Source organism: Periplaneta americana, chromosome 1 (assembly GCF_040183065.1).
Source record: "Periplaneta americana isolate PAMFEO1 chromosome 1, P.americana_PAMFEO1_priV1, whole genome shotgun sequence".
Taxonomy (NCBI): domain Eukaryota; kingdom Metazoa; phylum Arthropoda; class Insecta; order Blattodea; family Blattidae; genus Periplaneta; species Periplaneta americana.
This window is the reverse complement of record NC_091117.1, coordinates 92,751,507-92,779,392: the sequence shown is the minus strand read 5'-3', so window position 1 is coordinate 92,779,392 and position 27,886 is coordinate 92,751,507. Positions and strand designations below refer to the sequence as shown.

Here is a 27,886-nt window from a genome sequence, read left to right as displayed (position 1 = left end):
ATTTATAACATTTTCAGTCTAAGGAGGGCAGTAAGCGCACATGGACAGAAGCGTAAATAAACCGACGTCTAGCTAACACCGTAAAATTCGACGCTCAAGAAGACTTTAGATAACGTGACATTAATTAAGGTACATGTAAAAGTTTAATAGCACAAGTGAGAATTTTTAACTTTAAATGCTTAAAACTAATCATAATTTAAACTTAATTCATTTTTGCGGGTCAGGGATAGAACCCTATGGACATACATACATACATGTATGTTGGATGGTTCCGGTACGGTCTTGGATATTTAACAATCTTAAACTAGTTCCGTGTCTTCTGCGACTTTTGACGATCCTGTGTAAATATTCTGAACTATCTAAAATATAGCAATATCAGGTTTATATTTTTCTGTCTGAAGCATCAGGAATCGCAGTAGTTTTGTGAACCAGCATCTACGTTAAGTCTGTGCGAAGCGGGCCATAAAGATCATAAGATCATAACATTTCTATTCATTTCAGATCAAGGTCCGCTGCAGTTTCATGAACTCCAAGAAGTAGCCTATCTGTTTGTGTGAAGTAAGGCACTTAAGTGTTAATATTCCTATTAATTTAAGGTCAAGGTTCGCTGCACTCCTGAAAAGTTATCGATCTTTGTGAATGAGGTCGTTAGGTGTTAAAGCTAATATTTCAGGTAAAGCTTCGCTGCAGCTTCAGGAACCTGAAGAGGTATCTGTTTTTCTAAAACATGTCCTCAAAGTGATAAAATTACCTACTATTTCAAGTCAAGGTTCTATGCAGTTTTACGAACCTGAGGAGGTATCTGTTTCTGTAAAGCAGGTCGCCAAAGTGTTAAAATTACACTTCCAAGTCAAGGTTCTATGCAGCTTTACGAACCTGAAGAGGTATCGGTTTTTTAAAGCAGGTCGTCAAAGTGTTAAAATTACTGTTTCAAGTCAAGATTCTATGTAGTTTTACGAACCTGAAGAGGTATCTGTTTTTCTGAAGGAGGTCATTAGGTGTATTTTTTTACTTGGCTGTTTAATGACGCTGAATCATAGCTACTGGGTTATTTAGCGTAGATGGAATTGGTAATTTCGAGATGGTATTTGGCGATGAGGTCGAGTATTCGCCATAGATACCTGACATTCACATTACGCATTGGGAAAATCTAGGAAAAAATCCATCCAGGTGATTAGTCCAAGCGGAAATAAAACCCAGGCCGGAGCGCAATTTCTGATCAGCAGGCAAATGCGAACTATGCCAGTAGTTCTTTAGGTGTTAAAACTAGTATTTCACATTACGGATCGATGCAATTTTACGAACCTGGAGAGGTATTTATTTTTGTGAAGCACGTCATTAGGTATTATAACTAATATTAGAACTCAAAATTCGTTGCAGTTTCATGAACCTGAAGAGGTATTTACGAACCTGAAGAGGTATTTAAGAACCTGAAGAGGTAGTTATTTTTGTGAAGCAAGTCGTTAGGTCTTCAAACTAATATTTCAGGTCAAGGTTCGCTGCATTTTTACGAACCTGAAGAGTTGCCTGTTTTGTGAAATAGGGTGTTAGATGTTAAAACTAATATTTCAAGTCAAGGTTCACTGCAGCGTCACGAACCTGAAGATGGATGTTTTTGTGAAGTAGAGCGTTAGATGTTAAAAGTTATATTATCTTAATTTAAGTTTCGGTGTAGTTTCACAAATCTCAAGAGGTATATGTACGTGAAGTTTCAAACGTTCTTGCCTACTTATGTACATCAGGCTAAAGGTGAGAAATATGTATATGCTGTATACATATTCACGAAATATAGATTGTGTTATGAATGAATAAATAAATACATACATACATACATACATACATACATACATACATACATACATACATACATACATACATACATACATACATACATACATACATACATACATACATACATACATACATACATACATACGAGTAAATAAATACACAAGCAAGAAAACGAACGGACGGACGACGAACGAATGGATGAATAAATAAACAAATACAATTTTATGTTATTGCTGCCACTATTATTTTATATAGATATTTAAAGATTTAGGGGACACACAAATATATTATTTAAAGAATGTGTTAATTTTCTTCATATGGAAGTGTATGAAAACAGTGTCACCTATTGAGAACCAGCGAAGGTATTTCAAAATTTATCCATAAGGGTGGTTGAGAATAAGGTGCTCAGGAAAATATTTGGGGCTAGGAGGGATGAAGTTACAGGAGAATGGAGAAAGTTACAAAACACAGAACTGCACGCATTGTATTCTTCACCTGACATAATTAGGAACATTAAATCCAGACGTTTGAGATGGGCAGGGCATGTAGCACATATGGGCGAATCCAGAAATGCATATAGAGTGTTAGTTGGGAGGCCGGAGGGAAAAAGACCTTTGGGGAGGCCGAGACGTAGGTGGGAAGATAATATTAAAATGGATTTGAGGGAGGTGGGATATGATGATAGAGACTGGATTAATCTTGCTCAAGATAGGGATCAATGGCGGCAATGAACCTCCGGGTTTCTTAAAAGCCAGTAAATATAATATACAGAGTGATTCACGAAGATTGTGACATACTCTAGGATCTGATTCCTGACATCATCTGACGCAAAACATGTGTATATATAAGTGTCCGATTTTGAATACTTTTCTATTTAATCACAGTTCTATCTTCCGTAACACGCGTCCTTATGAACAACCCTCTCCCTCTCTCTGGACGTCTCGAGCTATGTGCTTACAGTAGACAGCTGATAGCAGCGGCACAAAGTCTCGTAATATCAGGGTCAAGGTTAGAGATAACGCACCACCGGTAATACAAAGCAACTTCACCGTAGTAGTGTCATTGTCTCTCATTTAGTACGTTTGTGGTAGCAAAAATGCCATTCCAGTTTTCCAATATTGACCACGAAGGTATGATTTATGTGTATCGCTTTTGTGACAGGAATGCTAGAAAAGCTGTGGACGAATATCGAAGGAGATTTCCAGATCGTAGAATACCTTCACGTGGAGCTTTCGTTCGTACATTTCAGTCACTGAGGATACTGGTTCAGTCCCCAGTGCTGCGATAGCAATTAAACTACTGTTTGTGAGATGGTTTAAAGACATTGTGTACAGTGTGAAAGTGAAGAGTTAGTACAACGTATCTACCTAGCATCCGAGGAGATTCGTGGCGACGACCCTAGCAGTTCACGCTCGGCCAACTTCATGTACTGTATTGCTGTAGTTTTTTTTTTAATTACGGTTTATTTAACGACGCTCGCAACTGCGGACGTTATATCAGCGTAGCCGGTGTGCCGGAATTTTGTCCCGCAGGAGTTCTTTTACATGCCAGTAAATCTACCGATATGAGCGTTTCGCATTTAAACACACTTAAATCGACCTGGGCCGGGATCGAACCCGCTACCTCGAGTACAGAAGGCCACCGCTATACCGACTACGCTACCGAGGCCGACAGTGTATTGCTGTAGAAGTTGGAATATTTGAAAACCGGCTTTAATACAGATTTTTCAGGTGAATAATAATGTGAATGTTCTTTAGTGACTTTGTAATATACCTAGTTGGCCTATCATATTCGTATTTAAATGCTTGGCACACTAGTGTACAGCTTGATTCAGGGATTTTGGCCCCTGCAAAAAGCAAGAAGATAGACTAAGAGCGAGTTACTCATCACTACTGTCGGGCTGGGTCACACAGGTCAGATGGCGCAGTCATAACACCTAACACTTCCTTCTTATCATGTCGCGGTACACACCGTCTTGAAACGCAATATTCTTCATGGTGACTTATATTATTTTCTTGACATGTGTGTCACTCAGCTTCGAGCATAGGTATTTTAATTCTTCATCTTTCCTCTTCCCCTCCTATGCACATTTGTCATTAAATTTCTTTCTTATGACGCAACACACAGCTCGCTCACTAGCAAAACAAGCAAGGACAGGTGCCATTAACGCTGAATCGAGCTTGTACCGAGAATGATACGCTGGTGTGCCGCGAGATAATAAAAAGAGTAAAGGTTATCGTAGCAAAAATTGGAAAAGTAAAAGTGAAAAGAGTAGTAAAAAAAAAAGTGACTCCACAAGAGTCAACTTTCAGCGAACGCGGCACATATCAACATTCAGTAAACACGGTGTAGCATGCGAGCGGCAGAGCCGCCAGGATTGTCAGCTCAGTGAAGTTAGAATATCGCACCAACCTTGAATTGAATTGAATTGAATTGAATTTGAACTTAAGGGAGGGAACACTACAACCCATCACTGAGACTTTATAGATCTATTGCGCTAACTCTTAAGCTATGCGCATTCCCAAACCAGCTGACAACGCTAAGGTTCGCTGGGTATCCAGGTTTCGCACAGGCAACCTTCCTCATCCCTAGGTCAGCCCCATATAGCGTTCGAGAATGCTATGAAATGATGACGGAATGGAGAAATGTTGACTGAATGATGTAGATGTCTAATATGGGAAAACGAGGGAACTGTATGTATGTACAGTATGTATGTATGCATGCATGTATGTATGGTAATGTACAGTAATGTATGTATGTATATATGCATGAACGTACGTATGTACGTATGCATGTGTGTACAGAGTATAAAGGAGTATACAGGGTCCTTTCGAGAGAGAAATCAAGGCAGTGTGTGTGTTAAACATAAGTCTTTTATGAATGTGTTCTGAGGAAAGTATTATTATAGTTGAATTTTGGAATGCGTATTCCACGACAATTGAAGACATCGGAGGCGTGATGTTGAGGGATTCTGCAGATCAAATACCAGCAAATGTGTTCTTTATTGGTTTGTTGTGTAATAGTGACTGTTTGGCTGTAATTTCATTCATGATTGGTAACAAAGTATGTGATAGAAAGACGTGGCAACCGTGCATTCAGTACCGTTAGAAGCAAGTCTAGAGGAGAGAACAGTAATGTCACTCTGTGACGCGTTAGGGTACTGAACCTTTCGTGCAGTTACATACTGTACATAATTTTGCGACAACCGCTACTGTTACGCGAAATTTGTCATCTTTTCGCTCATACTTGTATGAATATATCAAAACCCATTCACAAAGGACTATACTGATTTTATGTTTAACTTTCCTCCCTGATTCTTATCACAAAAAGACTTAATTCAGTCCCCTTCCACGCTTTATATCTATGAATTTACTTCACAGTACTGTAGTTAGATGTGGAAAATTAAAGGATTGGAGAATTTAGACTGAAATTTTATTTTTACAGGAGGAAATAGTAAATAATAATGGGTTCTTGTCCGTATACCAGCGTTCTGCAAGCATTTTACTCACTGGTATTAACATACATCAGTAAAGATGCAACAGACGGCATCTCGTCGGTTCCAAATTTAAACGATGGAGCTACGTACGATTTTATAATCGTTGGAGCAGGGTCAGCGGGATGCGTGCTGGCTAACAGGTTAGTGACATGAGTGATGTGTGCAGTGATAAACAGTAACGCTCCTAACTGGCGTTGATATTCAGAATTTCGCGCAAATATTACACGTTGGGTAGCATTTGAACCAATTATTATTATTGTTTATAAATTATATCATAAGCGCCAATGACATTACTAAACCGTCAATTTATAATATAACAATAGCGATGAATGAAATTATTCGTAAAAAAATTTGGCAACACTGCTACAAACAAAGTTGTGCCATCCATAGAGCGAGAAACTTAAAATAAAGAAAAATAAGTACAGTATAATGGTCAATAGTGAAAATACCATGGAGGTGTATTTAAAAGCTTGTAGAGTTTTAACTCACAGCAAAATCACAGATATTTCAAACGAATCTGGAAATCATGCATATGAAGCATTGAACGATCAGGTACAGTAGGCTATAGCCATGCTTTATGAAATATTTGTGAGTGTGGAGCAGATTATAAGTTATAGGAGAAACCAGTCAGATAATACGATAGGAGTTGAAGTAGAGAATCAGTTAAATGAGAAATAAGCAAGTCAGTATTACAGTAATTAAAGCAGAGTCTCAATTAAATAAGAAACCAGCAAGTTAATACGACAGGAGTTAAAGCAGAGGATCAGTGAAATGAGAAACCTGCAAGTTAATACGACAGGAGTTAAAGCAGAGGATCAATTAAATGAGAAACCAGCAAGTTAATACAACAGGAGTTAAAGCAGAGGATCAGTTAAATGAGAAACCAGCAAGTTAATACGACAGGAGTTAAAGGAGAGGATCAGTTAAATGAGAAACCAGCAAGTTAATACAACAGGAGTTAAAGCAGAGGATCAGTTAAATGAGGAACCAGCAAGTTAATACGACAGGAGTTAAAGCAGAGGATCAGTTAAATGAGAAACCAGCAAGTTAATACGACAGGAGTTAAAGCAGAGGATCAGTTAAATGAGAAACCAGCAAGTTAATACGACAGGAGTTAAAGCAGAGGATCAGTTAAATGAGAAACCAGCAAGTTAATACGACAGGAGTTAAAGCAGAGGATCAGTGAAATGAGAAACCAGGAAGTTAATACGACAGGAGTTAAAGCAGAGGATCAATTAAATGAGAAACCAGCAAGTTAATACGACAGGAGTTAAAGCAGGTGATCAGTTAAATGACGAACCAGCAAGTTAGTACGACAGGAATTAAAGCAGAGGATCAGTTAAATGAGGAACCAGCAAGTTAATACGACAGGAGTTAAAGCAGGTGATCAGTTAAATGACGAACCAGCAAGTTAATACGACAGGAATTAAAGCAGAGGATCAGTTAAACGAGGAACCAGCAAGTTAATACGACAGGAATTAAAGCAGAGGATCAGTTGAAGGAGGAACCAGCAAGGTAATATGACAGGGATTAAATGCGATAGAAGAGACTGTTGAATTAGATAGCCGTTGTGAATGTTCTAATGGATATGCTCATAGGTGTAATAAGAAACGTTTAAATTAAAACTGCTAACATTTTCTGACACCTACAAACTTGCTATGAACGTTTATTTTATTGGTTTTTAACCAGGACAAGGTGTGCAAAGAATATGTGACCAGGTGCTCCACTATTATCGGGATTCTCCCTTTTCTCAGCCTCTTATCCGGTGTCCCGATAAAAATGGGAACTGGACGCTAAAAGCCTCTTTCCTTAAACGTCGATTTTTTTTTCTAATTTTTCACCTTAAAGATATTTGTTTTACGTTTCCATACATTCCACGATTTGTTCTAAAATTATTTTAAGTACGGTAGTGTAAAAGCTATTGAAAGATAGAGTGTAATATTGAAAATGATGCAAAATGAAAGCATTGTTTTAAGAACATTATCCGGATCGTGGGTTTTATCATTAACAAATTCCTGGTACCAACGCATTTTCAGAAAAGGGTTATTTCGTTAATGAACTCTATTTAGACTGATGAGAGGAATCGGCTTTCTCTTAAGACTGTAAATGCAATAATATTTGCAAAATGTCATTTTAACGATATTCCTTGCATGAAGTTCTACAGTTTTCTGAAGGAAATTTCACAACTTTTTGAGGAAATCTAGTCAACACAGAAGTATGATATTCGTGGTGCAGATAGTTATTGTCCTGAGCCTGGAGTATATTAAAAAGTATGTAAAGCTGACTATCAATTACTATAATAAATTCCTGTCTGGCAATGAAAAGAACCGTGTAGTGAATGCACGTATATAAAATGTCGAATCATGCTAGCTTGCAATAAGTGTCCTCTCGTTTTATTTTGGCAATCTGGACACCCTAACATAGAAGATATGATATAAAAGACTTACGTGTCTCAGATAGGTAAGCAATCATAGGTGAATACTGACAGGTAAAAAAGACATATGTCTTATTCTGTAATCTGCGATATGTTTCAGACTGTCTGAGGTGGCAGATTATTCTGTTCTGCTCATTGAAGCGGGAGGCGAAGAACCTTACGAAACGAACGTACCGGCATTCGTATTTAACCTGTTTGGAAGTGCAATTGATTGGAATTACACGGCAGAACCACAGATAAGAGCTTGTGGCGGACAGAGATGTCCATTTGCAAGGGGAAAAACTCTTGGAGGAACGAGTTCCATCAATTCCTTGGTTTACAATCGCGGCAACCCACTGGACTACGATGCCTGGGAAAAACAAGGTACAATTTTGTGTTTTAAGCAATTTATTTGGACTTTGACACTGTTGTTATGGCTAAAGACTCGAGGGCGATAAAAAAATTAAGGTAACAAGAGCTCTCACGGGTGACATACTCCCCCCTCTTCTTTGAAATTTTCTCCAGGGCCGCAGCAACAGACCACAGCATTATCACGCAACCATTAGATGGCGCATATGTTTTATCAGCAGGGAGCGAAACTTTTTGCCCGATGAAACAGGTTAGCTGTTCCTTGACTACAGATATGGGTTTGTTTGCATGCGCGTGAATAGCCATGTTCAGCGGTGGAGAGGAATAGGCAGATGCAAAAGATTTCCATATAGTGACATGAAGGATAGAATGAATATAGGTAGTAATTTATAATAATGATGGGAAGTCGGTAGGCAAATTAATTAACCATTTTAGTTTCGACTTAAAGATTGAAATACAAGAATTATTTAAGCATATTAGTAAACTAGTGATTTAGGAAATTTAAAATACGGGTTGCAGGATTCATAGTCATTGTTTTTAAATTTAAATGACTTATTCAATCCAGAAAATATTGTACAGATAAATGTTAATGAAGTTAATGCACTCTGAGAAGGATTAAAACAATGAGTTATCATCTTCATCATCTTTTGGCCCTACAACCCTGGGTCGGTTTTGGCCGCTCGTACAACAGTCCTCCATTCTGTCCTATCTTCAGTCTTCTTTCTCCAACCCCTCACTCCCATTATTTCTAGGTCGCTGATGACCCCATCCAGCCATCTCTTCTCAGGTCTTCCTTTCCTTCTTCTGTTGTGGACTTTCCCTTGTAATATTCTCTTGGAAATTCTGTTTTCGTCCATTCTCTATATGTGTCCCAGCCATCTCAACCTTTGGGATTTTATAAATTTAACAATATCTTGTCCTCCAATCAGTTGATTGATTTCTTCTTTATAACGTATCCGCCATTCGTTGTTTTTATATACTGGTCCGTATAGTCTTCTTATAATTTTTCTCTCAAAACACCATAGGAGATCTTCTACTTTAGTTAGTGTCCATGTCTCAGATCCATATGTTATTACCGGTCGAACTAAAGTGTGGTATATGTTTAGTTTAGTTGTTCTCGTAATTAGCCGACTACTAAGCAATTTAACATTCGCAGAGTATGGTCTATTACCTGCCAGTATTCTGTCCTTAACATTTACGCTCATATCGCAGTTGTAATCGATTATGGCGCCCAAGTAAGCAATGAGTTACTTCAAGAATATAAAAGTAGCCTACTGATTGCAGTGTAGCATTTCTCACTTTGAAAGAAATAGTTTTGAAACAATCATCCCACACTTTAAATGTTAAAGTTGACGCGATTGAAGCATTACGAGTTCTCATGTTGAATTACCCTGAATTGACACCTGCTGTATTGAAATGCGTCTGGGTTCCTTGTGCATCTGTTGAATAAATTGATGTGCGAAAGCTTTTTTATTCTTATTTTGACGTCTAATACGTAATATAGGGTTATTTTGCACGTAAACATCTCTTTCCAATTTATACGAAATTATTGCGATTATCTTGCAACTAATTAGCGATAAAACGCGAAATATAATATTTTATCGTGATTTTTTCGAAATTAATACGACATTCTATGGTCTCTAGCCATGATGTAAGTTAGTCGTCGCAATTGATAAAGCGTCGTAAAATAACCAATTAAAAATGTTACTCGTCGACTGCAACACAAAGCAAGTAAACAGCAAACAACTAAGGCACAGTAGTTAAACGGAGCACGATCCACGCCGCCTTCTTTGTACACAGTAGAGGGACTCTAGAACACAGTTAACCTGAAACCACTTGCCTCTCTCCCATCGGGCAACAAGTTTCGCTCCCTGTTCATCAGACACTCGCAATATCTGTTGTAAGGTGGCTGCACGCACGGAAACAGAAATTCACTGTCAGCTTGTTGAGGTGTACGGTGCAAATGTCATGTCTGAGGAATGTCCCAATCCAGAATATTTGCGGACCCCCAGAACGAACTTCGATGACTCCGGGGGTCCGCGGACCCCCGTTTGAGACCCACTGGTTTATTTATTTCTGTGTGTTGATCAGAAAACCCTGTGCCTCTTTTTAATATGAAAAAGAACTAGCTATTGAACAGTTTATGTGCTTACCTGGTAATAGACTTAATGCATCAGTTGAAGGAAGGGTCTCTCCTGAACTAATTGCGATTGGACCAAAGAAATATCTACATTTAGTCCACCGCTGGGGAATAACTGTCAGCGCGTCTGATCGTGAAATGAACGAGTCCGAGTTCGAATACTGGTTAGGACAACTTACCTGGTTGGGATTTTTCCGGGTTTTTCCCTCAACTAATTGAAGCAGAATTGCTGGGTAACTTTCGGCATTGGACTTCGGACTCATTTTGCCATCATTAATTCAAATATCATCATCCATATAATAGTCCGGGTTAAGTACACGGTGCGGCGTGCTGTACTTGTACAAGAGCGTGGCCGTTCGGCTACCCAATCATTCACAGAATAGGGGTGGTAAGTAGAATAAGCCTTCGGGTCCTTCCTCCATGGAAGAAAAAAAAAACATCTAGATTTATTGTAAGACAGCACGAGCTATTTTAGACGTAAAATGTGATTTAACTTGATATGTAAAGCATTCAGTCAGCTTGTAGGCCTAAGTCATGGTGATCTAAGTGCCCTTCAGACGAGGCCACTTAGCAGCGCTTCTGCCGCTTGTGAATAATGGATATAAATGAGGGCCTTCATACACAGCCACGGCCATAGAACAGTGGCGCTGTAGACTTCTAAGTACATAGTTGGTTTTGTCGCTGGTGGATACCACTAAAATTGATGCTTCCCGTCGCGATACCAAGAATTAAATTGTAAGTTCACACACACTAGCCACAACACCAGTTCAATGGCGCGTACTTGGCGCAACGGTAGCGCTACTAACAGACGAATGTTGAGCAATCAATTTCCACCACCACCCGACAGCATACAGGCTATTTATTATGCCACTGTCTCTTTTTATAATTTAATTGGTAATTCTAACTAGAAACTCTTGAAATGACTTCTTAGACATGTAAGAATACGAAAGTAGCTTTTTAAAGTTCTGATGTAAATCATCAAATATAGTGTGAAACAGTTCTCGATTCAGCCATTATAAAATCAATGGACGGACTCAGGTGCTTGTTCTATTCCTACGTCGATTTTTTTTCTCCGTATGTGAAGAGTCGCCAAAAGTATATCTTCATCTATGTCCATGTTTACTGGAAGATCGAAAAATTCTCTACAAAAATCCAGCGTATAGTTTATTTCATACCCTCGAGTGCATTTTCATAGAAAGGAATAAATCTAAATTATTAGAATATATATTACTAATATAAAAATATATTTATGTTAAATCTGGACGTTCTACCTCCCTCCACTACTAATTGGTTATCATAAATAAATGTATTCTTTACTGTGAAATGAATCTCCTTTTCGCGTCTTAGTTACCAATCAAAACCCTTGTTTAGAAAAACTGGCAGCTTCACTTTATCTCTACGTAGAAGGAGAGTTCCGAATTCCAACAATCGCGTCAATTAGCAAGAGATTGTCTTTGCATCTTGGAATTGGGGGACGGGATGGAATAGTCAGAGGTGTTTGTGTAGGAAGTCATAAATTTGTGGGTGTTCAAAGGAGCCACCGAACTGCACACGAGGAGCGCCATCAACAAGCCACTAAGTGGCGCTGCTAAGTGACCTCGTCTGAACGGGCTTCATTCATCGTCAGAGAATTGTAAATCCGCACACAGTTTCAGAGCACATAGGCCCTAATTAGCCACAGGAATCTGTATACTAATATAAATGCGCTTCTATATGAACAAGTTGGGAGAACATATCGTCGCTGTGCTTCCAAAATTTTCTATGTCTTTAAAAAGGCTTTGCAGGAGGAAGAAAAAAAACATTGCCGCTTTTAATTCCTATGATTTTCAAAGCTGCTTTTGGTATAATTTCATCATTAGCATTGTATAGATTGAAATTATATCGAAAGTAGCTTTGAAAATAAAGGGAATTAAAGTGAAAATGCTTTATTTTCTCCTGCAAAGTATTTTTAAAAACACAGAGCGGATTTTGGAGGAACAGTAACGATAGTCTTTATTCATTCCTTTACTTATTTAAATTATTGAACATCACTACCACCACCACCACCACCACAACACACATCATGGTGGATCTATCGATCAGTTCCAATCACAAGGAAATTCGTCTTCCCATCTTCTCTTAGGAGTCCCATATCTACGTCGATGGGTATGTACAGTAAAATCTCCTTAGTTAATCGCCGATTGTGCATCCGCAAGATGTGTTCATGCAAATATTCCTTCTTAAATTTATCATTTAAATTAAATGTTATTTCATTTCCAGTACCGGTATCTAATAAAATTGTGAGATTGCTTATCCCGTCTCGTCGATATCATCTTGCTACATATCTTAGAATGGAAATATAAAAATTGAAGATTTATCCTTCGAAGAGGTGGAAAAATTCAAATATCTTGGAGCAACAGTAACAAATATAAATCACACTCGGGAAGAAATTAAACGAAGAATAAATATAGGAAATGCCTGTTATTATCCGGTTGACAAGATTTTGTCATCCAGTCTGCTTTCAAAAAAGCTGGAAGTTGGAATTTATAAAACAGTTACATTACCGGTTGTTCTGTATGGTTGTGAAACTTGGACTCTCACTTTGAGAGAGGAACAGAGATTAAGGGTGTTTGAGAATAAGATTCCTAGGCAAATATTTGGGACTAAGAGAGATGAAATTACAGGAGAATGGAGAAAGTTACGCAACACAGAACTGCAAGCATTTTTTTTCTTCACCTGACATAATTAGGAACATTAAATCCAGACGTTTAAGATGGGCAGGGCATGTAGCACGTATTGGCGAATCCAGAAATGCATATAGAGACCGGAGGGAAAAAGACCTTTTGGGGAGGCCGAGACGTAGGATAATATTAAAATGGATTTGAGGGAGGTGGGATATGATGACAGAGAGTGAATTACTCTTGCGCAGGATAGGGACCGATGTCGGGCTCATGTGAGGGCGGGAATGAACCTTCGGGTTCCTTAAAAGCCATTTGTAAGTAAGTATGTAAAACTTTCTCTACACTCATGTTAGTTATTATTACTGTATTTTAAATCTGTAATTTTTGCCCATAAATGGCATGAATTTCGACTTTTTAATTCAGTTTTCTATATTGTACATGTCCACACCTGTGTAGTAACGGTCAGCGCGTCTGGCCGCGAAACCAGGTGGCCCGGGTTCGAATCCCGGTCGGGGCAAGTTACCTGGTTGAGGTTTTTCCGGGATTTTCCCTCAACCCAATACGAGCAAATGCTGGGTAACTTTCGGTGCTGGACCCCGGACTCATTTCACCGGCATTATCACTTTCATTTCATTCAGACGCTAAATAACCTGAGATGTTGATACAGCGTCGTAAAATAACCCAACAAAATAAAAAAATATATTGTACATGGATGTTATAAAATACAATTGCTGAGTGGCTAATTGAATTTGATTTTTGAATTTTATAAAATAATTTCGTCATCTGCAAACATTACTGTATTTAAATTTGAGATGTCAAGCCTAAAATCTGCAGTGCTTGAAAAAAGTGACATAAGTCAGTTTTCATAAACCTTTTTTGATAATTTATTGACAACTTGCACTGGTTTATGTCAATTTGATTTTTTTCTGTATGAATTATTGTAATGGGAGGAATACCTATGTATTTTTTTCCAAGCGACCAGATGTTCCGTAAGTTGTCAATAAATTATCAAAAAAGGTTTGTGGAAACTGACTTGTGTCACTTTTCCCCAGCACTACAGAAATGTACTTTTAATTCCTTGCAAAGCCTCAGTTCCTGCATCAACATGGATATTAAAAAGGGTAAGCGAGAGAAGACAATCTTGTCTCGCTCCTTGATTAATAATAATATACCTGGAACTTTCTAATCTATTCTATTTTCTATTTAAAAAAATTGTAGGCCTATATGTTTTCATGAAGTCTTTATATAAGTTGTATTAAATGAAAAGGGTACCCTCTTAACATTATATCCCATAATTTTTTAAGACTTTATCAAACGTTTTAACGTAAGAAGAAGCTAGATATGTGTCTCTAAATTAAATTCACGCACTTATTTCCATTTGACTATGAGTTAGGAATTACGACAGGTGAAACCTAAAATAAATATTCAAGAACCACAAATATTTTGGGCTTATGACACAAAGATATTATCCTTAATCCAATAGTAAATAAAAAACTTGAGGCAAAATTTATTTTGTCATTAGTGTCATTACCACCAACTCCTGAAATACATCATGAATGAAATTATACACGTGCCACTTTTTCGTGGAGTTGACAATTTTAAAGCCAAATGTTATCGTACTGACGCTAACTGCCACAATAATTCGTCACCCTTACTAAACGCGTGGTCAGATTTTATCATTGCATACAAATTGCTCTACTTTCTAGTTAATTTCAGCACTTCGTCAAAGTCAACGGTTACACGTGTACTCGTGAGTTAACACACACCTCTTATCTAAGCAGATAATCGCCTATGTATATGTTCTAATTTATTTCATAATATTTCTTACACTTTGGAGGTAGTCTATATAGACTCTACCTTTGCATTTTACATCTCATCGTATATAAAAAATATATGTAGAAATGTATTAGAATTAAAAATGACAATTTTGTGGTTATTTTTCACAGACTAGTAATCCGCGTGTTGAATATAAATTTATACATACCGTGTGTTCATTTTAAAATGTCCCATATCGAATCATTTTTAATGTGTAGGGGACACAATTTTGGGGGAAAAACACGTCGATTTAGTTTTCGATGCAGAAACTCAAAACCACTGCTGATTGAATTTTCTTTTCCATACCTTCAGCCTTAACCCTTATCTTTATGCACATAATTTTAAATGGGATAATAAAAGCTGTCTACAAAAAAAATAATTAATAGTAGACTAATAATTCGATCCGTTTCTCAGACGAAGCAGGAAACGTATCAGTCAATGAATTGAAGTTCAGTTGATAATAGACCGTATTATGAGTGTACTCATACTGTGCTATTAGAATGGAACGAAATTTCTGGAGGAGGGACACTACGACCCACCCGTCTCTAGGTTAGCTCCCTCCTGCATCGCCAGCCTGCGATCGGGGAATGCTATGGAATGATGAAATGGACAAAACAACGTTAACGAAATGATTTAGATGCCTAAAATGGCGATAGGGGAGAACCCCAAGGAAAACCCAAACTGCAACAAGTGTCACTAAGGATTTTTTATTGAAAAATCCCAGGCCTGACCGAGACTCGAACCTGGACCACATTCGTGACAGGCTGAAGGTTTGAGCACTCAGCCATCTCAGGTATTATACTGTGCTATTACTAGACAGTGGATGCGGGATGACTTATCGTTGAACGTCGGTGCACATTTACTATATGGTACATTTTTTATCATTCAGACCATTGAATGAACAGGTTTTAAACGTAAACAGACGACGTCAACATGCTACTGTATCTCCGTACAGTCAGAAGGAAAAGAAAAATAACGTACTGTAGTACATACCTTGCAAGTTAAGTCCTCGTCATGATTGATGCAATTATCAGCGTTGCAGTAAACGACGATATATTCTCGTAAGTTGTCGAAGCTGAATCGTCTTCGCCTACCGCTTAAACAGTTTTTGTATCGAGAGAATTTCTGAAGAAAACCTCTAAAATGGGAATGACTCAATTTCTTTAGAAGAATATTTGTACTGAGCATCCGCACAACTAAATGATGATGATGATAATGATAATGATAATGATGATGATGATGATGATGATGATGTTGATGTTGATGATGGTGATGATGATGACGTAGATGGTTCCTCAGATTTCATTTCAACTCATTTCCTGTGCGATGTACTGTTGCAATGTTTCTCTATAGCCTGAGTTGTTCTGGTTTTTATTTCAATTTTACATACATTACACACGATATTGTCTTCGTTAATACATAAAATGTCACTCCCATACTTCTTAATTGCATTTCGTATCTCTGAGCGAATTTAACGTTTTGCCATTATGAATGGATCAGCACAACATATTCAACGCTTACTAAATACTTGAGCAGGATAACACAACTGCACACATTGCGTTGCAATGTTACTATGAACAGATCGGGGTTCATTCGTTTTGTACGCTGCTGTACTCGCTAGGTACACAAAAGACGGCGGCACGGCACGGCACTTGCCATATACTCTGATCCGAAACAACTTCACTTTTCCTTAAGTCATCCCGCATCCACTGTCTAGCTATTACTGTTTGTACTAAAATACAAATCTGTTGTTCGCCTAGGACGACTGGAGTTCCTGCTCTATAGTTGTCTGGGGGGTCTTTGTGAAGTTGTATTTTTTTCTCTTGTACGAAGAGGAACCCGAAGGCTTACACTGCAGCCTGAAGCTTATTGTGCTTACCACTCCTATTCTGTAAATGGCTGGGTATCTCTGTACAAATACAGCACGCCGCACCGCAAACTTAACTCGGGCTATGGTATGGATGATGATTTTTTTAGTTGATTATTTAACGACGCTGTATCAACTACGAGGTTATTTAGCGTCGATGAGGTTGGTGATAGCGAGATGGTATTTGGCGAGATGAGGCCGAGGATTCGCCATAGATTACCTGGCATTCACCTTACGGTTGGGGAAAACCTCGGAAAAACCCAATCAGGTAATCAGCTCAAGCGGGGATCGAACCCGCGCCCGAGCTGGATGATGATGATATGTGGATTAATGACGGCGAAATGAGTCCGAGGTCCAACGCGGAAAATTACCCGGCAATTCTGCTTCAATTTGTTGAGGGAAGACCGCGGAAAAAAACCTCAACCAGGTAATTTGTCCCAACCGGACAACTAAAAAGAAAAATCAACTAGGAAGTATAACTATGGAATAACTGTTTAAAAGGAGTGGGTGTTTATTTTTTGGTGTTAAAATAATTTGTTTTGACAGATTGTCTTCATCAAGAGAATCAATAGTTTTTCCATAAATGTATTTAATTAACACGAATCTTGTACGGTATGTTCGGTATAGTTTATGTTGTCTTCTTGTAATCCCAGTATTGTCTTAATTACACAATGTACCAAATTCAGGGTTAGTCAAATCTCTCTCATAATGTAAACAATATTAAAGATCAAAGTCATAAAGTCATACAAGGGAACTGTAGCTAATTCTGCAAAATTAAGAAATAAATTTAATGCACATAGAAGATAGAAACATACCAATATGTATTATTAGAAACATCAATATTTAATAACTCTCAGTCAGCATAATTTATTCCAAAGGATAAGTTGCAGAATGTTGGTCACACTGAATGTTGTCATCATCAAAGTACCGCCCTCTCTCATCATGCAGGAATACATTTATCCATAGTTGCTTTGTGGATTCATCGCAATTAGCCCATTAGAGCTCAGTGGTTTAATTATAGACTGGCAAAGATTACTCTGACATAACCATACACTATCATTTCTCAGTATACGTTAAAGACAATACAATATGCGGAATAATACACTGAAATTGTATTTAATTGCGTTGGTACAGTATGCGTTCAAAATATGTACCATCACGTGCCACACATTGTTCATACCGTTTCTGGAAATTATTGAACCATGCTGATAACGAAGATTGCTGTAAGGACACAAAAATGACGTTATATTCTCCCGTAATTCGGAAATATTTGTAGGTAGATCATCTGTCTTGAAAACCGATTCTTTCAACATACCCCATATGGAGGCATCTGGGGCCGTGAGATCCGGGGACTAGGAAGGGTACGGAAATGGAGTTCCACGAGAAATTAGGCGATCTCTAAAGTGTTGTTGCAGAAGGGCAAGTGACTCTCCCGCAGTTTGTTCTGTAGCTCCATCTTGCTGCATTCATTCCCGTTAGTGACAACGCCTTCAGTTTTTTTAAGCATTCTGATATTTGTATTGTGTTTCTGTTTTGTGAAGAATTTTATATAAGGGTGCAAATAGCCATAGTAACTGACGCGCCATTTATAAACCCCACTAATTAACTTAACTGACTGACTGACTAACTAACTAACTAACTAACTAACTAACTAACTAACTAACTAACTAACTAACTAACTAACTAACTAACTAACTAACTATAACTATAACTAACTAACGCACTGCCGTTAGAGGGATAAGTTTCTGGCGCGACAAAAACGGTGCAAATCCCGCAAGAATGAGGTAATAGTGATGTCTCTGGAGAGTACCTGGTTTACTGTTTTTGGATTTTGTGCTTAATATTTCATGACCGGACATTGCTCACCAAATGGTAACCCGCTCACTGTGCAGTGGTTTCTGTATAACGACAACAGGACGTTCAAACCCTAAAAAACGAGATGTTTGACGGTTGATGTAGCTATCAAGGTGAATATGGCTTTCATCTGAAAACCATATGTTGCATATGGATTCTGATACTATTCTATAACATGAAGCAAACTTGGTCCATTCTGAAGTCTTGCTCCGTATGACCGGAAATAATTTTCCACGATAAACACCTTCTGCTTTTTTGTGACAATTATAATTAGGCCTACAGAAATCAACACAACACTGAATTCACAATATGCCACTCTTTTATATACAATAAATAAATACTTTGTTGCTAAAGAAACTTGGACAGCAGATGAGCAATAATAAAATTTCAGTGTCTTTTTTTTCCCGCATACTATACCGGTACTTAAGGTTTTGCGTATTATTAATTCCTGCAGGTCCTTTTTAGGCGCTAATAGTAAGTAAGTATACAAGAACGTGACCTTTAGTTCCTAGCTGAGTTGAGACTATTGGTCCCTGCATTAGACAACTACTGTCCCACAGCCGGAAAAATGTTTTATGCGGAGGCCAGTAAGGCTCGCTACGGTGCACTATCTCGCCTCTGAGTTTGGATGGGGTGGAATCAGGTTAAATAAAATCATAGTAGTATGGCGTGCCTCAGTGTTGAATGGTAGATAGATGCAACACAGCGCGATACCTGTTTGGTAATTTGAAAACATATTACTGCTCTCATTTTTTATCTTTCTTTTTTCATATTATGATGGAATGATTCATTATGAATTAATAAAACGTTAATTCATGAAACTCTATCTACCAATTAAAAAGTTATAGTCAATTAAATTCCAAGCTGTATTATAATGTACAGTTTTTCTTGCAGTTGTATTACATTTCTGTTGGTTTGAAAAAGAAGGCCTGATGGCCTTAATTCCTCAAAATATATTGCAGTTATTATTATTATTATTATTATTATTACTATTATTATTATTATTACTATTATTATATTACTGTATTACATGAACATCACTCTAGCTAAATTGGCTTTAGATACTAAAAATGGAAAGAATTAGTGTAGTAGAAGAAAATATGCATGTATGTTTTGAGACTTCCACTGTGATCAACATGTTGCGAGCTTTTTGGGTATTTGAACATGCCATAGGTTTAAAAACATCCAACGTTTCCGAGCTATATGTTGGTTCCATCACTACAGAAGACATGAAAAAAGGGACAGTTCTTTGTAAGGGATCCAACAGATATATTCTCCGCCTCATTCCCCTGCCTTCTCTGAAAATGCAGCCGATATGTAGCTCCGACATCATATTACCTCAGAATAATAGGACACGTTATGAATAAATTATTTATAAACTGTTTCTCAGAATGAAGAAGGTTCCATTTTCGCCTACGTTCAAGCATATTCTCCGATAATAATAAACGTGGCAAAATTATTTTAGGATTTGATTTACAAAATTTGGATTTTACGCAAAATAGACACTCGGAAATTGCCTTCGGAAGATAAATATTTGTAAATATTCAGCATTCGGAATATCACTGCAGGATTAATGTCTGGGAATGATTTCTTTGTGCATAAACTTTGACTGTATTTTCCTATAAGTGATGATACATAAAAATTCAATTATTTGTTTGTATTTTATCAGGAATAACAGAAGTTGACTTTATCTTTTTAGGTAATCCTGGATGGAGCTATAAGGACGTGCTTCCGTACTTCAAGAAATCCGAAAATAACTTGGATCCATTTTTCGCCAATGACACCAAGTTCCATAGTACAGGAGGATATTTGAGTGTTAGCCAATTTCCTTACGAGGACAGATATACACAAGCTATATTCGATGCAAGCACAGAAGTAGGGTTTAAGCCTGTAGATTTCAACAGCGACCATGTATCTGGAGTAATGAGACTGCAGGCAACACAGGAGAATGGCAAACGCATGAGCACAAACTTAGCATTCCTTAAACCAATTCGAAACAAGAGGGAGAATCTTCACATTGCTACAGGCGTAAGAGTTACGAAATTGCTCATCCATGCTCACAATAAAACTGCTTATGGCGTGCAATACGTCTCTGAGAATCAACGGAACAGAACTGGAAAAGTTTTTGCCAGCAGAGAAGTTATTCTCTCTGCTGGGGCTTTCAATTCTCCGCAGATCCTTCTGCTATCTGGAATCGGACCAGAAGTAACTCTAAAAAAACTAGAAATTCCTGTTATACAGAATTCAAAAGTAGGATACAATCTTCAGGATCACTATACAGATCCTGGTATTCGTTTCAAAATGACGAATACACAAAATATAACAAAATCTCAATTAGAAATTCTGCCGGGGGCTCTAAAATACATAAGACCTAAAAGAACAGGGCCCTGGTCTTGTACTGCAACATCTCAGATTGATATAAACTATCAGTCAACGTTCGTAAATAAGTCAATTGAATATCCTGATATCCAAATTAATTTCTTTCCAAACTCTACATGCGGAGAAGGAACGAACCCTTTCGTTTATTACGACATTATAAATTTCATACCCATCTTGCTTCGACCCAAGAGTCGTGGACTAGTCACTATCAACACCACCGATCCGTTCTCTCACCCAATTATCTACACCAACTACTTCAACGCTTCTCAAGATATCGACACTGTTCTTGAAGCCAGTAAAGTCGCTCACCAACTGGCCAACACAACGGCATTCCAGAAAGTTGGCCTTGTCCTGGATACAACCTACGAGCCGACCAGGAGTCAAATAGAAACGGGAAGTAATCCGTTTTGGAAGCAGACTCCTGTAGAATTCATGTACTCAATATGCCACCCTTGTGGAACGTGTAAGATGGGCCCGGACAGTGACCCCGATGCAGTTGTGGATGCTCAACTGAAAGTGTACGGAATTGCGAATCTGAGGGTTGTAGATGCTTCAATAATGCCGACTATCACTAGCGGGAATTTGAATGCGGGCGTCATAATGATAGCAGAGAAAGCAGCAGATTTAATAAAGAAGTCGCATAGCTGAGATGAAAATACATTATGGTTTTTACTTATATTACGCGCGGACATTATATCTCATGTACACTTAGCGGCAAAAAGAATGGGCCGACTCTTGGTCGATAGAAATGCTAAGTTCTATCGCGCTGTTCACTCGTGTAAACGTAACCCACTGCAAGGCATTGCTGTGGTGTCTCTTCACTGAAAGTCGTCCGTCTATAAGGTAGTAAACCGTACGAGCAGTGTGTGGCCCAGTGGTAAGAAGTGTGACATCAGTACCACAGGTTGTGAGTTCGCCTCCCGGTACGGTAAAATTATTTTTTTATTTTAACTTTTAATTAATTTATTTGTTTAAATGTGAAATGGCATTTGTTAACTTCGTTATGCCTGCCTTGTAAAAATATTATTGCCCATCACCTGTAGCCTATTAATAGGTGGGACCTGGCCTGTATAAACAAAAATATTTGTTTCACATCCTAAAAAACCGGACGCATATCAAACACAAATAAATACTTAAATTAACAAAAACAAACAATTTTTAATATATTAACAAAACAAGGCCTGTGGTGGGGACTAGTATCTCGTCCACAAACCACCTGCGTCAACAGCTGCCCTCATTCTGCGTGGCGTGGAGTCCACAAGATTATGGAAGAGGTCTAAATTCTTGGCCATCTCCTCCCACGCATATAGAACTCTGTCCCACAATTCCTCAGGTGTCCGAACGGGTGGTTGTTCTGCCCAATTAGAGAGTAGGATCCTTTTGACTGCAGCCCACAAATTTTGAATCGGATTCATATCTGGTGAATTTGGAGGCCAGTCGACTGGGTCGACATCACGCCTCCTCGTGAACCATCTTTGAATCCGGTTGGCGGTGTGTATCGGATGATTATCCTGCTGGAAGAAAAGTGTTCCTTCTGGATATCGTTTTCGAGCGGAAGGGATCATTACATTTGCCATAATGTGTTCGTAGACTTCTGCCGTAAACCGCCCGTGGATGCGTTCCAGAAGTCCTGCCCCATCGTATAACATCCACATCCCAATACGCAATCCGACTTCTTAATTTCTCACTAAGCGTTCATCGTATCGTTGACCATTCATACAATAAACTAGAGCAGTACTATCGTTGCTATTGGAGACAATTACCTAGTCGGAGAAAATGACATTTCTCCAATCGAAGTCCTGTCGGAGAGTAGCAAACGCAGAATGCTACTGGAGAGAATTACCTGGTCGGAGAAAATGACATTTCTCCAATCGAAGTCCTGTCGGAGAGTAGCATACGCAGAATAACCTATGCGAACCAGGGCAATGAGTTATTGTTTCTGTGCCATCTTCAACCTTAATGACAGATAGCAGTATTGCTTGAAAGAGAGACGGAGGTTTATTATTTATTAGAGTTTGGGCATATTCTAAGAGATATCGCCACATAATTATAGCTTTGCGAGACACATATGATGGCAAATGTGTAACAAAAGAAAAAAAAAAAGATTAGGAAAGATTCGAACCTTGAGCTACAACTACCAACTTGTTCAATAGACCAATGCCGTAGCGACTTACGCTACTGTGACTGTTAATATCGGTCCGGCATAATACGTGGTTTTCCTGTTCATATTCGCTCCGGTTGATTTTATATTTATCAATTTTATTATTATTTTACTCTTCAGAGGCCCTGATGTATCTAGAATAAATCCGCCATTCGATTTTATTACATATTTTAGACTCTTAAACAAAATACAGCAAATTTAAATGGTTTAATTGTGTGTTACCTAGTGAACTATGGCTTTTACGAGACGAGCATGCGCAATGTTATGTCTCTGGAACTTAGAAATTGTCGGCCGGCCCATTCTTTTTGCCGTTAAGTGTATATGAAAACTCACAATATTTATGGACATAGTTGCAGCCTGAGTACGGTTAATGAAAATATACAGATGTGGCAGAAGTATTACAGCGAGAGATCTCACATTTTTATTGGAAAATTTGATAAAACATGCAAATTTTCCAAAATAAATTGAACTATTCTTAAGTATTGTACTAAAAATTTTAAGTTTTACATTTTGTAAAACTTGAACTTATCAATTCCTGTATGTTGTAAACCTACCTTCCATTGGAATGCTATGAATGTTTCAGACTTGAGTCTCTTCCCGATTTAATCATCACTGACATATTATTTTCAGCTTTTCTTTTAACCCTTTGCAGCACAAATTAATTTTTTATGTTTTTCATTTCATGGATCATAACAAAGCTTCGATCAATTTTTTTCAACATTTTAGCTATGCACACAATTTCAAAACATGGATGACACCTCTATGTACGAGTATACTCAAGAGGTGGATCCTTAGTGGAATATTCTGTGCAATAAAATTTAGAAAGAAAGAAAACGGTGGTTCTTCTGAACAACTACTATGCTGCAAAGAGTTAAAGAATGATGAAGGATCGGTGGAATAGAGAAAAATTCTCTCCGGCACCGGGATTCGAACCCGGGTTTTCAACTCTACGTGCTGATGCTCTAACCACTAAGCCACACCGTATTCCAATTCCGATGCCGGATTGAATCCTTTCACTTTAATCTTAGTGGATAGAGCGTCACCACGTAGAGTTGAAAACCCGGGTTCGAATCTCGATGCTGGAGAGAATTTTTCTCCACTCCACCGATCCTTCATCGTATGATAACACAGAATTCCTGCACGGAAATATCGTATGTACTTCGGTACACCGCAACAATATGATATGCGTATATAATCACTTAGGGTGCTATTCATAAACATTTCGCTAGTCCGCGCTACAAGCGTGCTAAACTAGTCTCGGCTATCGACTGGTTACTTGTACAGAATTCATATCATATCACTAACACCGATTTATGAATATGAAAAACGTAATTCGCGGATCATTCACCTGAAGCCCGCGCTAAGAATGTCTATGAATACGGCCCTTAGTGATTTAAGACGGCGCTCATTCCGTCGGATCCCGGTCACTTAGTCACTCGTAATGAGTGCACCTCTGCACATTAGTGTGTTAGACATTGTGCCACTGTGACACATCCGTGACACTGTGCATAAGGGTTGGCCATTAAAGGGAAACTAAGAGGTGGAGCTTAAACTGAGAGGATTCAATCAGTAATCTGAATTGGAATCTGGTGTGGCTTAGTGGATAGAACATAAGCACGTAGAGCTAAAAATTCAGGTTCGAATCCCGGTGCCGGAGAAAATTTTTCTCCACTCCACCTATCCTTCGTCATATGATAACGCAGAATTCCTGCACGGAAATATCATACGTATTTCGGTTCATCGCAATAATATTTTAAAGAATTTTTATGTTTAGAAAAGTTACATTTCCTTCTCAGATTCTTATGGTTATGTTTATCTTAAGATTAACACACAATAAAACGTTATAACATAAACGACGTTAAATTCGTGGAACGTTGGTGGAATAAAAAATTGTAATAATGTAACGGCCACACCAGTGGCTTATCCTGGCTTATCTGGCCAAATATCTCGCTATCACCAATTCTGTCGACGCTAAATAACCTATATGTTGATGCAGCGTCTTTAAATAAGTGAACAAAATCATCAATGTAATAACCAGGAACCGCATTTTGTCCCACGAGGCTGCAAGGTTAAGTATTATTGGAGCTTTTATATTTAAGTGAACGACGTGCATGCGTATGCAAGCGAAGTACACCTGAGCTGCTGCTTACGCCACTGTTATATGGTGAAGTTGGGCAGAACAAAACATAGACCGCTTTAACAATTTACACTAATATTTACAATATTTAAATTATTTACACTATGTACACAAGAATATGCTATTTCTACTATTTACACTATCGTAAAAAATGTAGGCCTACATTGATCACACAATATTTACGCTATTATGTACAGTGTTGTGTATTGGAATTTAAGCCATTTTATTTGTAAATACACTGTACAATATATACGTTGATCACACTACTTTCAAAAGCCGATTGTCAAAAAACTGCTTTTCGTCTCAAGAATATGACCTTTCTTCAAATATTACTTCTTGGAATATGATTTTTATTTGTTATTTACCAATTTTATTTTTCTTCATTCTGTTGATTATTCCATTGTTCTAAATTATCATATTAAACACTAAATTGTAATTGTTTAACTCATAGAATTACATATATCTAAACACTACATTTTCGTCTTGCTATTATTACGATTGTTGTTGTTGTTGTTATTATTAATATTATTATTATTATTATTATTATTATTATTATTATTATTATTATTATTATTAATTTGGTGCTTGCGTATAAAGTTATCTTGGGTTGTTAAGATAAATGGGACACACTATATATTATATTATCGTACTTCATTACAAATTACTTTTAGAGAATCCGGAGGTTCATTGCCGCCCTTGCATAAGCCCGCCATCGCTCCCTATTCTAAGCGAGATTACTCAAGTCTCTAGCATCATATTCCACCACCCTCAAATCCATGATTATATTATCCTACCATATACGTCTCGGCCTCCCAAAAGGTCTTTTTCCTCCGGCTTCCCAACTAACAATCGATATGCATTTCTGCATTCTCCCATACGTGCTACAAGCCCTGCTCATCTCAAACGTCTGAATTTAATGTTCCTAATTATGTCAGGTGAAGGATACAGTGTGTGCTGTTCTGCGTTGTGTAACTCCATTCTCCTATAATTTCATCCCATTACCCCATTCTAGTCAGTCAAATGTAGCAAATGAACTTTGGACTGATGTTGTGAAACGTAATTTAAATTCCTGGTTGAATTTGGTAACCTATTATACAACTTCAAAGACATAAAATAAAAATTATTTTGTGTAGTATTGTACCTGTATAAATCAAGTCTTATATCATTGCAACTTTTCGTAGGATGTTCGTAAAAATTCAAGTTCAATGGGAAATTACTGATATTCAATTTAGTATATAACAAACATTGCAATACATTTAAAATCTGTTAGAATAAATCATATTTTAATAACGACAATTCAAAATTTTCCTTCTACAGTAACTGTATGCCAAAAATCAAAGTCGAAAAATATCTACAATATGGATTTCAAGTCATAAAAGGATTATGCCAGGGATGTTGTTTAGAGAGGAAACTTAAGAGATTCAATTTTGTTTTTATTGTAGAATAATGTTTAGCAACGTTAAATGACCCGATTGTAGGTTCAGAAGAAAAGGAAAGAAAAGAAAAATTTTGAAAGAAAAAATCAAGAATATTGTATCTAAAGGCGAGGTTTGTGATACAGTATGGTGATTGTACACGAGAGTAGCGAGGCAAATGTGAAAGTGTTAAACTCAGCGAAAATTCCCGGAAAACAGGAAGTGACGTAATCTGAAGAAGTAATAAGAGTGACGCGAATTGGTATTCAGCAAGTACAACACAATTTGACCTCAGTTCAATAGATGGTCAATAGTGGGTATGAGATGGGAGCAATTCCGAAGCGGATGAAGGAACTAACATCCAAATCGAAGCTGATGAGAAGTAGAGTAGGAGATAGTTGAGGAAGCAGTGATGAAGGGAGAGGGGAAACAACGTGAAAAAGCAGTATGACTTAAGGAAATGGTGTGGAGGGGAAATAAACCGAGAGAAAAGGAAACTAAGACCTAAAATAAAGTAGCAATGTGGAAAACTTAGCAGTGAAAAGAGTAAATAGTTAGAGATGTGGAGTGAGGGGAAATGCTCCATACAGAACGGGGATCAAGAATTATAAGTGTAGTATTTTTGGTATAATAATGGGTGAGCAGTAAGGTTAATGGAAGAATCGATGGCGGACAAGGAAAGACTAGTGGAAGAATTGCAACAATAAATTATAAGAAGTAACAACCTAAACGACTTATACGAGAGGCGTTGTAAAACAGGCAGACAGCACTGTATACTAATAATGTGAAGTGCCGCCTCACCGAAAGGTATATTGCTTAAAGACAAATATATTCATTCACTTGAGAGATTCTGAAGAAGAAATTTAGTAACTCTGGATTTGAAATTGATGATAATACAACCATATTTATTATTCATTACAACTTGCTGATTATCAGCTCATTTTAGCTGAAGAATATGAAGGAACAGAATATACGACTAGGAAGTTGATAGAGAAGCATAAAAATTGGGTCTAAATGTGAACATGCGGAAAACAAACTATTTGAATATTATTGGAGATATTCAGGAGCAGGTATTTATGGAGATTTATGGAGATTGATTTGTACCTTTGGCGAAGATGAATGCAAATTTTGGAAAATACAATTTTATTTTGGAATTGGACTATTAACTCAGTATGAATATTACTTTCCAAATAATTAACATTAAAGGTTCGTTGGAATCTGGTAAAGGTGCGTTATGGCCAATAGGTAATATTTGTTGGATTGAGACTGTATTTAAAACACATTCATTAAAAACGAAAAAAAAAAAAAAAAAAAAAAAAACTTGCAGCCCTCAAATTCACACTTTCAAATTATTAGTAAAATGTTGAGTTCTCCGTCTTTTGAGTTCAT

General features: G+C 37.6%; 1 protein-coding gene across 2 annotated transcripts; it reads left to right on the top strand.

Annotated features, from left to right (window-relative positions):
- Positions 1-27,882, top strand: LOC138698358 (glucose dehydrogenase [FAD, quinone]-like). 2 transcript variants are annotated; one of them, XM_069824223.1, is made up of 5 exons: positions 32-129; positions 502-558; positions 5,236-5,427; positions 7,822-8,084; positions 20,105-27,882. In XM_069824223.1, the coding sequence occupies exons 3-5, from the start codon at positions 5,255-5,257 to the stop codon at positions 21,430-21,432; spliced, it is 1,764 nt and encodes a 587-aa protein (XP_069680324.1). In that variant the 5' UTR covers positions 32-129; positions 502-558; positions 5,236-5,254; the 3' UTR covers positions 21,433-27,882. The 2 variants fall into 2 exon arrangements, with proteins under 2 accessions (XP_069680316.1, XP_069680324.1); XM_069824215.1 differs by lacking the exon at positions 502-558 and having other exon boundaries at positions 1-129.
- Positions 27,883-27,886: the final 4 nt, after the last annotated feature.